At 43.0% G+C, this 12964-nt stretch overlaps 1 protein-coding gene across 1 annotated transcript in view; it reads right to left on the minus strand.

The window, feature by feature from the left end:
• The window catches only part of nav1a (neuron navigator 1a), a 164910-nt gene that overhangs the window by 24882 nt on the left and 127064 nt on the right, over positions 1–12964 (minus strand). Inside the window, exons 8-9 of the mRNA XM_073822902.1 lie at positions 5845–6619; positions 4756–5187 (exon numbers count right to left, since the gene is read on the minus strand). Coding sequence (XP_073679003.1) covers positions 4756–5187; positions 5845–6619 — 1207 coding nt within the window. The remainder of the gene's footprint in view (positions 1–4755; positions 5188–5844; positions 6620–12964) is intronic.

Here is a 12964-nt window from a genome sequence, read left to right on the forward strand (position 1 = left end):
TGTTATTATGGACCCTACTGTTCTCCTGATCCTCCTGAGGCAGGGGGAACGCTCTCTTGAGGACCACACACGTGAGTTTCTCTTCCTGGCTAACCAGTCACACTTCCCGGATAGCAGCCTATGCATCCACTACCGCTTAGGACTGAATTCCACCACCAAGGCGCTGCTATCCGGGGAGGGTCCTCAAGAGAGCCTGCCGGATTTCATCGAGTGGGTGCTGGCGTCCTGCCGATCATCCTGGACTGTTGACATCGTCAAGGAGGACGTCAGCCCCACTCCAGACCCAGAACCCAGCCAACCATCACCCCGACATGCGGAGTTGCAGCCCGAGCCCACCGCAGATGGAGAGACAGAGCCGAGAGCGATAGAGCCAGAGCCTGACCCATCTGACCAGGTGCGAGAGCCGACTACAACATCTGTGATGGTGGATTGCCACGTGGAGCAAGAGAGGGCGATAGAGAGCCCTGCCCACTGCACCACCGCTGAGGGTGAGCTTGGACTAAATTCTGGGGATTTAATAGACTTTTTCTCGGATCTCATCGAAGATAACTCTGGTAACTTAATTGACTTTGATATGGAAATATCCGTCTGTCCTGTCTGCCCGGAATTCCCACCCACACACCCTCTGTCATCCGATGCCATGTTCGTCTGGCCGCCGCTGTCCCCTGACAGCCCCTCAGCTCACCCTCAGCCCACCACCTGTGCAGTGGGCTCGCCGCGGGACTGCCAGCTTCCATCGGCGTCTCGGCTGGAGGATCCCTCAGCTCCGCCTCCAGCCTCCGAGTCCAGGACTCCGCCTCGGCCCTTCGACCCCGCGGTTCCACCACGGCTCTCGACGCCCTCCTCTACACCGTCACCCGTCGATCCACCAGCTCCACCGGGCTCCATCGTCTTTTCGGCTCCGCCCTGGTCAGTCGTCACCTCAGGACTCTGCTCCTCCGGCTGTGCCTCGTCGCGCCGTCCCACCGGCTCCTTGGGACTCCTCCTTCCTGCGGGCACAGCCTCCATCCTCTGTCGCTCCGGCTCCGCCGCGGATCTCCGGGACTCCGCCTCCGGCGCCAGAGCCTGTTCCACCTTGGCCCTCCGGATCCTCGGCGTCACCCCGGATCATCGGCTCTCCGTCTTCGCCTCGGGCTCCTTCTCCATCTGCTCCGCCTCTGTCGGTCGGCCCCATGGAGTCGGCACGCCTTCGTCCACCATGGTTCCTCCCTCCGTCGGCTCCACAGTGGGCCGTCATCATGGCTGTGGTCTGGGTCTGTTCCTCCTGCCTTAAGCCCCACCCATGTCCTCCCTGGCTCCTCCCTCCGTCGTCGCCCCTCTGGACTGTATTGTCTGTCACCTGGACTTTTGTTTTGGTCCCCCTCCTGGGGTGGCGTCCTCCGCCGAAGCCGCCATGGACATTTTCTGTTTTTTTTCGCCCCTCTTTTCTGTTTTGTTTTTCTTTTTCTACGGCGCGAGGACGCGCCTATTCGGAGGGGGGCGTAATGTCACAGTTCTGTCTGTTTATGTCTTTGGTTTCGTCCATTGTCTCCCCCTGTTGATCTGTGTCATTTTGGTTTAGCCCCATCATCTGTGTAATCACCGTCACCTGTGTTTGATAATTAGTCTGTCTTTATAAGTCTGTTTGTTTCTTGAGTTCTCTGTCGGTCTTTGCTTATGTTATCTGTGATTTCGTGTGTGGAAGTATTCTGTGTTCTTGCCAGTTCCTGTTTGTATCTCTGAAGACTTTATTAAATGTATATATTGTTAATTGTTCATCTCGTTTCGTCCAGCACGGTAAAACCGTAACAGAGATTGCATTAACGTTTTAATAATTTATTGATAAACTAGTGCTTTCTTTGTTTTCGGATTAAGAGACAAAGTCGGCAACACTGACTCCTTAGTAGTGGATGTGCCTACATGTTTCATACAGATTATATAATCTGAGAATATTTGTTTTCTATTTAAATGAGTTTATTTAAAAGTAGACATTTTTCATGTCTGTAAGACAAGTATACAAAGAGTTTCAAAGTTTCGCATTTAAGTTCACAGAGACCAAGATGGCAGAAAGCACATTCTGTTTGCTTTCATAATTTTACAAAAGTGCAACGTTTCGTTGTTATTCTGAGAGCACACAAATAAACGTAGAGTCTTTACAGATTCGAAAGATGTATTACTGTATGACCTAAATGATGAGTATTTTAAGAGCAACTGACCGCATCGGCGCCTAAATCTGTCATGCAGTGAGCGTGCTATTGTTCAACTTCCATACTCCGCATAGACATTTGCATATCGCATATTTTTCTAGGTTAACATTAGATTGAGCGGCCATGTTACTCAATGAATGGTAGGCAAGGATTTGGATGTCCTGCCTGATACCACATATACCAGTTGTCAGTGGCGGTTTTAGGCATGGGTGAACGGGGCAGGTGACACGTGGGGGGCAGCACACGAACTTGGAGGAGAAAAATCATCTGTGCCGCTAAGCGGTTTTCTGTTATCTATGCTACCTGTGCCGCCCCTGCTGCTGAAGGAGCCGCACAGAAGCTGAGCGAGCGGAGGGGGGGGCGTGTCAGGGGCGCAGAGTAGGGGAGCGTGGGGCACAACCTAACACTTTAGAATTTCGCGGTTTATGTAAATCCACGAGGGGTTCAGAGTACAATTTTTATCCACATTATTTTCACACTTGTCTAGTACAAATATATCGCTTTGTTTCATATTTACAGTGTATGCTTTTTTCGTTATTTACCTCAAAACAAAGGAAATGAAACGTGACAACATGCCCCGTAGGTGGGGTACATTGTAACATCTGAGGGGCATGTTGTAACACGACCATATGACAGCTTAAAATGTTATATGATCGAATGAAAAAAATATATAGACAACAAACTAAAATATTTTGTCAATAAAATACATGTGTTAACTTTTTCAAATAAAGTAATGATGTTTTTTTAAAAATAAAAATAATCTAATTTTGGAGTTTGACAATGAACATATCACAACAATGCTTGGAACAGCGCTGATCACAACACACAGCTGTACAGTAGTTCAAAATAATGTGGACAAATAGATGAAACACATTTAGACGTTCAGAAGAACACTCCCCTCCCTCCACACACAGCTCTCACAGAACACGACACACATAAACCAGCCAAAATGCTTTACATTTCTTAAAATAATAACTTCTGAACATTAAACATTGATTGTCAGCCTTTATTCACCTGTTTCTAGCGGTTTCTTATCAAAATCCTTAGAAGTAAATAGTGTAAACTGCATCGCTAATGTCATAGAATAGCATAGTTTAATAACAGCGGGGCATAATTGTAACACAGTGTTACAACGTTCCCCATCTGCGCGACTGGAGTTTAAAACAGGTTAGTGTCTTCTGCTGGTTTGCCAAGCATTAATAAGCTATCTAAACTGATAAATAACAAATTGGAGATTAAAATAATAGCAGTTTTGTCTAATTTTAAATGAATTCTAAAAACTGAAATGAAAAGTTTACTTCAGCCAGAAATGTACTTTTACTATGGTAAAATAAATAGTCAGCGATATCTTCAAAAGGCTTTTGAATTTTGGCGCTCTTTTTTCTCTGCGTAGTGTTGCTATGGCAACTAGTAAATACCGTAAATTTGGTTATGCTAGCATGTGTGGAAATATATAAACCACGTGTGTTACAATTAACCCCGCGTTAGTTTGTGGCCCGCTCTACCCTACAGTTCACCTCTCCCAAATGAAGTGCTCTCCCGAATGATAGCGCCATGAGAGAGGCTCGCCCAGGGAGCAATTCAATGTAGAACCGCCACTGCCAGTCGTTACCGATCTGTCCATCACAGACTGCGTGACTTAGCCACTTCCTGTGGATTTTTTTTTCTGCGACTAAGCGATTAATACAATTTTGGTCAACCAAGCCTCTTCTTGTCGACTAACGATTAGTCGACTATTAGGGGAAGGCCCTACTTAGAAAGTCCTACAACTGCCTAGCAAACATATAACAATCATCAAACTCTTATGGCCACTAGATGCAATTCTGTGCAACTGATATAGTCTATTTTTTATTAATAACTCCCCGATGAAGAAATTAATAAAGAGAGCAATAGATCAGAGCTGTGATGGAGTGAGATGAGCTGCTGAATTGAAACGTTATTAGAGTCAATGTGAATTAAACAAATGAGAGATTTCCTGGCTCATGACCCTCAATAGCCCTTCAGCTCTGTGGCGGCCCACACCGCAGCCCAATAGAAATAATGAGCGAGGTTAAGGCCGTAAGCTATTGTCCGGTTTTAATCTGACTAAGCAAGCGTTAACAAAATTTGGTGGTGGTTTTAATAATGGAAGCCACATAAAAATAGTGCGGCCATGTGTGGCAGAGAACTGCATGAACCTTGTGGTGAAAATAACCTCGGTATAACAGGAAGAGCGAGCTGCTTTTAGAGGTTTCCACTGGCACACCCAGTGATGAGCTCCTGCTTTGAACGCGCCACAGAATATATTAGTTTTGGTCATTTACATGGGAGGGCTGCTGTTTTAGGCTGGAGACAGGAAATGACCACAGTTACAGACCTTTTTTTCCTTCTTTTTTTGTGATGTAGACGAGTTCATGAAAGACATAATTTAGTTTGTTTTAATTACAACGAGTGGAACATGAGCCATTCAAATATTTGGTCCATTTTTCTCCAAATCTGAAATGTGTGTATGCAAATTTTACAGCGTTTAGGAGTAGACTAGCGTAGCTCATGTTATCAATTGCAGTGATGACTGGAGAGACGGCCTCACCTGTCTGTCGTGAGCGTGAGTGAGACCCTGCTTCCTGTCGACCAGCCACCATCTGTCCCTCTGTCCTCATGTCTGGGTCTGGGCTCCGTCATGCTGCCCACTGCTGGAGACACGCTCATCTGTAAAGACAAGGACTCCATGCTACGGTGCAACCCAGAGAGGCGGGGGTAGAGTGAGGGAGAGCCGCCAGCGCTGCCCCCTCGGCCCACGGTGGCACTGGAGAAACACTCAGAGGAGTTGACGTTGAGGATAGGAGCCGGACTTGGCGTCAGACAGGTTGTGCTGCTCAATCCTGACAGATCTTGTAATTTGGAGAAGGGCGGCACTTTGGGAGGAAGCTGGTCTTCCACATTGACTATCCCACAGTCAAGGCTGTTGGAGTTGACCTTGTCCAGATGAGCAGGTTTGGGCAGAGATCTGGCACTGGAAGGCCTGTGAATGCCACGATACAGAGATGAAGTCAAAACCAGATGCACAAAAAACACTCATACCTAGAAATGTCAGTTATTAATATTAACCCAACTAGGATAACTAGGAAATGGAAAACTAGGATGTTTTTCGTGTCACTCACGCAAATAAAATTATAGCACCATTTTCTGTTTGTGTTGAAATTTTTCAACCTGCGTGGAAGACACAAATGAGTGTTGTATCGCACATTCACGGCAATCGCGTTGCCTTGTGCGAATTCTATTGCCGTCTTTGCATTCACTTTGTATGTAATTTACTCGTGTGAATAATTACATTTGCTTTTGGTGTGTGCACATTAAATTCTATTTTGGTGCAGCAATTGCTTTGCCAAATGCCTGTCATTCACGTCGCCCGGTGCGAATCCGTGTCTATTGGCGTCTTTGCATTGACTTTGTATGTAATCTATGACATTTCAAAAACCTACACATTACGCATTCACACATTACACCAAAAATGAACAATTTTAATCTTGTTTCACTGTTTTGCAAGATTTCTAGTCAACCTCAAGTAATTTTTCTGTCCTTTTTGAAAGAACAACACTGTGTAAAATATAAAAACCTCAGCCAATCAGATCATATGTAAGGTTTAAATAAACAGCTATGTGGAGGAGCTTTATCTCACCTCTGAGAGTTAGGAGAGGGCAGCTCAGAATATTTCCCCAGACTGGATGGCTGCCGAAGCCCTAGTAGTTTGGAAGGAGGCTCCAGCGCGCTCTGTGTTGGTGTCAACGTGCCGTTCTTTAGCGGGGCTCCTCCTCCACACTCAGAATCAGACGCCACTGCCTTGGCTTTAGCCTTCTCCTTCTCACGGTCTGTCTGGTTGACTGGAGCACAACCTCCTGTACTGGCTCGATGGGAGCTCTTGACACTGCCTGGTTCCTTCAGCCTGGATGGGGCGGGGACTGTTTTTAGGCCCTGCAGACCAGCGTCCATGTTGCTGCTAACGGGACGAGCGCCCGGCCTTCCTCCCGTCAGACTCAAAGTGCTGGACTTAGCAGGTCTCGGGAGACTACGATACTGAATGTTGTTGCGTGCATTTGGAGCCATGAAACCTTGATCACAGTTCGAAACATCAAGACTGGTCTTTCGTCCACCACCTACCACACCGGCAGAGGGTTTCACTGGGATACCAGAGGTTTTAGGAGTTTTGTTGACAATTGCAGAGTCTCCGGAGACAGTGTTTCCACTAGTAGTTAGCACAGTGGCAGTGCCTGTAGTTGGAATGGTTTTCTTGTAACCAAAGGAATTTACCGTGCCGGCAGAGGGACGGACGAGTCCAGAGGGGGGTTTTCGGTGCTCACCACGATCTTTCCCGGCATCCGAACTGGAGCGCTGTAAGCCTGATGATTTCACTGCCATTTTGGCTTTGTCCATGACTCGTTGATCATTCTTTGGAACTGCAGAGACAAAAGTAAACACAATCAGACATGAGTAAACTGTGGTGGATAGTAATAAAGTATTCATACTTTGTTACTACACTTAAATACTTTTTTAAGTATCAGTTTTTTTTTTTTTGAGAAACTTTACTTGATGACATTTCAAAGCATAATATTGTACTTTTTCCTCCACTATATTTCTTAAAAAATATTTCCTTGTTCCTTGTTTTTTTAAACTGGAGAATTTGTTACCCACTCCGAGACGCAATATCGGTTTGTTCATTCACGAATTGGAGAGTGAGTCTCCAGTCATCAACTCACTGATTCAAATGATCTGGTTAGAGTGAGTCTCCAGTCATCAACTCACCAATTTAAAAGATTCAGTCCATGTGAGTGTCTAGTCAAAAAGTCACTGATTCAAATGATTTAGTCAGAGCAAGTCTCCTGTCAAGTATCAAATGATCTGGTCAGAGCAAGTCTTCAGTCAACAACTCACTGACTCAAATGATTCGGTCAGAAAGAGTCTCCAGTCAACAACTCAGTGATTCAAATGATTTGGTCAGAGTGAGTCTCTAATCAAGGATCAAATGATCCGGTCAGAGCGAGTCTCCAGTCAACATCTCGCCAATTCAAATTATTTGGTCAGAGTGAGTCTCCAGTCAACAACTCGCTGATTTAAATTATTTGGTCAGTGTCTAGTCTCTAGTGAGTCTCTAGTCAACTGACTCAAATGATTCTGTCAGAACAAGTCTCCAGTAAACAACTCACTGATTCAAATTATTTGGTCAGAGCAAGTCTCCAGTCAAGGATCAAATGATCCGGTCAGAGGGAGTCTCCAGTCAACAACTCACTGATTCAACTGATCTGAACAGAGTAAGTCTCCAGTCATCAACTCACAGATTTAAATTATTCGGTCAGTGTGAGTCTCTAGTCATCTACTCACTGACTCAGCTGATTCAGTCAAGGATCAAATGATCCTGTCAGAGCGAGTCTCCAGTCAACAAATCACTGACTCAAATGATTAAGTCACAACGAGTCTCCAGTCGACAACTCACTAATTTAAATTATTTGGTCAGAGTGAGTCTCCAGTCAACAACTCACAGATTTAAATGATTTAGTCAGTGTGAGTCTCTAGTCAACAAATCACTAACTCAAATGATTTGGTTAGAACGAGTCTCCAAACTCTTTTACACTCCATTTAACACTGCAGTGTATATGTAACACACAAACAAGCACAAACACACACACACACACACACACACACACACACACACACACACACTAACAGATGCACAAGTACTCTTCATTAGAATAATGCAGTATATGGAAGCAATCCATCATGAGGTAAAGGACTTTGCTGCTTACACTGCTGACTTCAATTCACTCAGCCATAACACAACATCCTGCTTGAATATTTAAGACATTGACTTCAAGGGTCCTCTGTGGAAGAGCTTTTAGAGTGGGTATGGCACAACTGTTACAGTACTGACACATGAAATGGGTGAACTTGCAAAGCCCACCCTGATGGCCATCTGGATCCTCTCAGAGATATTTATAAATATGCGGCAAAAATGAGGCCAGAACGCTAGCTCAATCGTGAGTCGATCTTAGGGCGAATGGGAAAACACATGCAAAAGAGATTGTGCAAACTTGTAAATTGGCTTTACTATAACAACGTCATCCATGGTATGTGAAACCACATTGCTGGAGTAACTTAAGCATTTAAACGGCTCAATTAGCATAACAAATAAAAATAGCACAATAGTGAAATACAGTGTGTATTTCATCTGTCACAAGGCGCTGTAATTCACACCACTGCCACCCAGGATGACGACCAACACAAGTAAATACAGCTGACATCAACTTGAGATGGAGATTAGATGTGAAAAGAAATATGTTGAGTTGGAATAATGTAGGCCATTAGCAGACGATGACTTTTAAATGCTAGAATGATCGTATTAAAAGATACAGGGGGGAAAGACTAATTTTTTGCATGTTTGTTTAGACTGGAGGGAAACAGTAAAAGTGAGTCAGAAACAGAGAGAGAGAGAGAGAGAGAGAGTGAGTAGATGGAAACTGGAAAAATTGGACAGGGAGGAAAAAGTGGCTAAATGAAAGAGTAGCTATCAAACTGACAGGGATACAGCTGTGAGAGGAGGAGTGGAGATAGATGTCATTTGTCTCCCTGACACTACATCACTGTAACGGCAGGCTCGTACAACAAAATATATACTTTGTGTTAAACATGGTCTTATACAAGACTTTGTCTTAGAATAACAACGCTGAGGCCAAACAACAACCCAAAGCCACTTATTAATCATTGCTTAAAATAAGTGGACATGGCAACCCTTCAAGAGCACGCTCTCTGTGAAGCAGCCTTTCTGACTAGCAAAACAGTGATTTAGTTCAAATTACTCAACATAATGTGTCCTTTAGTCGCTGTAATATTACAGGACCAAAATGTTATTTACATTGCTCGGCATATGCACACTAGAAAGTTACTTCCCATACACAAGTACTCGTCAACACGCTAGTATATTGTTGCTGTCCTGTTTCTCAACTGTGACACAAAAGTAATGTACAAAATTGCATACTAAGGAAGAAAAATCTGAATAAGAACTTACTATATAGTAGGAAAGTAGTTATTATTCAAATGCTTTAGTCAATAAGGTTCCTTTTCGCAGACTACATCAAGATTAGCAGATGACCATGATTATCTTTTGTGGGTTATGTGTGACTCAACTGATTTGGAGTGCTATGAGTGAGTCACTCACTGATTCAGTGTGTTATGAGTGAGTTACTTACTAATTCAGTGTGTTATGAGTGAGTTACTTACTAATTCAGTGTGTTATGAGTGAGTTACTTACTGATTCAGTGTATTATAAGTAAGTCACTCAAATTAATTAAGTGTTATGAGTGAGTCACTCAACAGATTCAGTGTGTAATGAGCGAGTCACTCACTGATCCACTGTGTTATGAGCGAGTCACTGATTCAGTGTGTTATGAGCGAGTCACTTACTGATTCAGTGTATTATAAGTGAGTCACTCACTCATTCAGTGTGCTATGAGTGAGTCACTCAACTGATTCAGTGTGTTATGAGTGAGTTACTTACTGATTCAGTGTAAAATGAGTGACTTACTTACTGATTCAGTGTGTTATAAGTCACTCAATTGATTTAGTGTTATGAGTGAGTCACTCAACAGATTCAGTGTGTTATGAGCTAGTCACTTACTGATTCAGTGTGTTATGAGCGAGTCACTCACTGATTCAGTGTGTTATGAGCGAGTCACTTACTGATTCAGTGTATTATAAGTGAGTCACTCACTCATTCAGTGTGCTATGAGTGAGTCACTCAACTGATTCAGTGTGCTATAAGTGAGTTAATTACTGATTCAGTGTGTTATGAGTGAGTTACTTACTGATTCAGTGTGTTATAAGTCACTCAATTGATTTAGTGTTATGAGCGAGTCACTCACTGATTCAGTGTGTTATGAGCGAGTCACTTACTGATTCAGTGTATTATAAGTGAGTCACTAGTCATTCAGTGTGCTATGAGTGAGTCACTCAACAGATTCAGCGTGGTAAGAGTGAGTCACTCAATTGATTCAGTGTGGTATGAGTGAGTCACTCAATTGATTCAGTGTGATACGAGTGAGTCACTCACTGATTCAGTGCGTTATTAGTGAGTCACTCAACTGATTCAGTGTGTTATTAGTGAGTCACTCACTGATTCAGTGTGTTATGAGTGAGTCACTCACTGATTCAGTGTGGTACGAGTGAGTCACTCACTGATTCAGTGTGTTATTAGCAAGTCACTTACTGATTCAGTGTACTATAAGTGAGTCACTCACTCATTCAGTGTGCTATGAGTGAGTCACTCAACAGATTCAGTGTGGTAAGAGTGAGTCACTCAACTGATTCAGTGTGGTATAAGAGAGTCACTTGATTCAGTGTGGTACGAGTGAGTCACTCAACAGATTCAGTGTGGTATGAGTGAGTCACTCAATTGATTCAGTGTGGTATGAGTGAGTCACTCAATTGATTCAATGTGCTATGAGTGAGTCACTCAACAGATTCAATGTGGTACGAGTGAGTCACTCACTGATTCAGTGCATTATTAGTGAGTCACTCAACTGATTCAGTGTGTTATTAGTGAGTCACTCACTGATTCAGTGTGTTATGAGTGAGACAGTCAACAGATTCAGTGTGGTACGAGTGAGTCACTCACTGATTCAGTGTGTTATTAGCGAGTCACTTACTGATTCAGTGTACTATAAGTGAGTCACTCACTAAGTCAGTGTGTTATGAGTGAGTCACTCAATTGATTCAGTGTGGTACGAGTGAGTCACTCAATTGATTTAGTGTAGTATGAGTGAGACACTGAACTGATTCAGTGTATTATAACTGAGTCACTCAATTGATTCAGTGTGGAACGATTGAGTCACTTAACAGATTGAGTGTGGTACAAGTGAGTCACTCAACTGATTCATTGTGGTACGAATGAATCACTTACCTGATTCAGTGTGGTACGAGTGAGTCACTCAATTGATTCAGTGTGGTATGAGTGAGTCACTTAACAGATTGAGTGTGGTACAAGTGAGTCACTCAACTGATTCACTGTGGTACGAATGAATCACTTAACTGATTCAGTGTGGTAGAGTGAGTCACTCAATTGATTTAGTGTGGTAGAAAGTGAGTCACTCAATTGATTCAGTGTGGAACAAGTGAGTCACTCACCTGATTCATTGTGGTACGAATGAATCACTTCACTGATTCAGTGTGGTAGAGTCACTCAATTGATTCAGTGTGGTACGATTGAGTCACTCAACTGATTCACTGTGTTATGAGTGAGTCACTCAACAGATTCATTTTGGTACGAGTGAGTCACTCAACTGATTCAGTGTGGTACGAGTGAGTCACTCAACAGATTCAGTGTCATAAGTGAGTCACTTAACTGATTCAGTGTGGTAGGAGTGAGTCACTCAAATTATTCAATGTGTTATGAATGAGTCACTCTAATGATTTTGCGTGGTATGAGTGAGTCACTCAACTGATTCTTAAAAAAAAAAAAGTTAATTTTTTCCACACAAATCTGTCTTTTTTCTCACCAAAAAAATCTGAATTGTGACATAAATGGTCACATTTACCTTTTTTAAGTTTGGTTTAATTTTTTATTCTGTGGCAGAAATGAGCTTCCATAAGAGCCAGTTCTCAAATCCACAGTAAAAAAAAGTGCACATGCAGGTCCCTAAGTCATTGTCAGCCAAACCAGATGCAAGCAGAACTGCGAAAACTGGCTGAACGCTTGAGTGGAGTGGTTTGTCCCAGAGACAGTGGAGTACAGAAGCAGTCATTCGTCTTTCAGCGCTATCTGCCTCTCCCTGTGGACAGACACTTCGATTGGACAGACTGAACCCATAAGATGGCACTGGAAACATGAATATACCCTCTTATTGTAACAGAGAGAATTAGTTCCAGGTTTTATTCAGTGTTGTCTTTTTGATTTATCATCCACTGGAATTGGATCTCAAATATTCCGTATTTGAAAATATAGTTGTGTATAATTGAGAACCGCAATCCCTGTCATGCGAGATGTGTATGAAATACAGCCTCTCATAAACTGAGAGAGAAATTAACCGATCAATCTTATTTATGGGATCTCGTTCCTCAGGCAGAGTGACGATAATTCTCTCAGACTGATCAATCCCATAGTTGCAGCACAAGCTGATCTCATGGATTTTCTAGGCTTTGGTGAAAGGGCCCTGTATTTAAGAACGAATCAGTGTTTTAGAACGAATCATTCAAGTGAATGAATCACTTCAATGCACTGACTCATTATCAGACATCTCTTGTGAAGCATGCAACTGCTTTTTTGCTTTTAAAGCCTTGTTGTTCTTGTTCGTGAACTTGTTCATTCCTCATTCATGAATGAGGATCTGCTGATTGACTGAAATAGAAGGGGCATGATTAATCATGATTACAAGGTGATAAAGGAGCTTGTGATTAGTAAAAAAAATTGTAAAAAAAAAGATGACGATACAATTAAGAAGACTTAGAATTTGTGGTATGAGTGAGACACTGAACTGATTCACTGTGTTTATGAGTAAGTCACTTACTGATTCAGTGTATTATAACTGAGTCTCTCAATTGATTTAGTGTGGTATGAGTGAGTCACTTAACAGATTCAGTGTGGTATGAGTGAGTCACTCAATTGATTCAGTGCGGTATGTGTGAGACACTCAACTCATTCAGTCTGGTATGAGAAGGACACTCAACTGATTCAGTGTGTTATGAATGAGTTACTGATTCAGTGTGGTACGAGTGAGTCACTCAACAGATTCAGTGTGGTATGAGTAAGACATCCA

The sequence above is a fragment of the Garra rufa genome, chromosome 18 (assembly GCF_049309525.1).
Source record: "Garra rufa chromosome 18, GarRuf1.0, whole genome shotgun sequence".
In the NCBI taxonomy this organism is placed as follows: domain Eukaryota; kingdom Metazoa; phylum Chordata; class Actinopteri; order Cypriniformes; family Cyprinidae; genus Garra; species Garra rufa.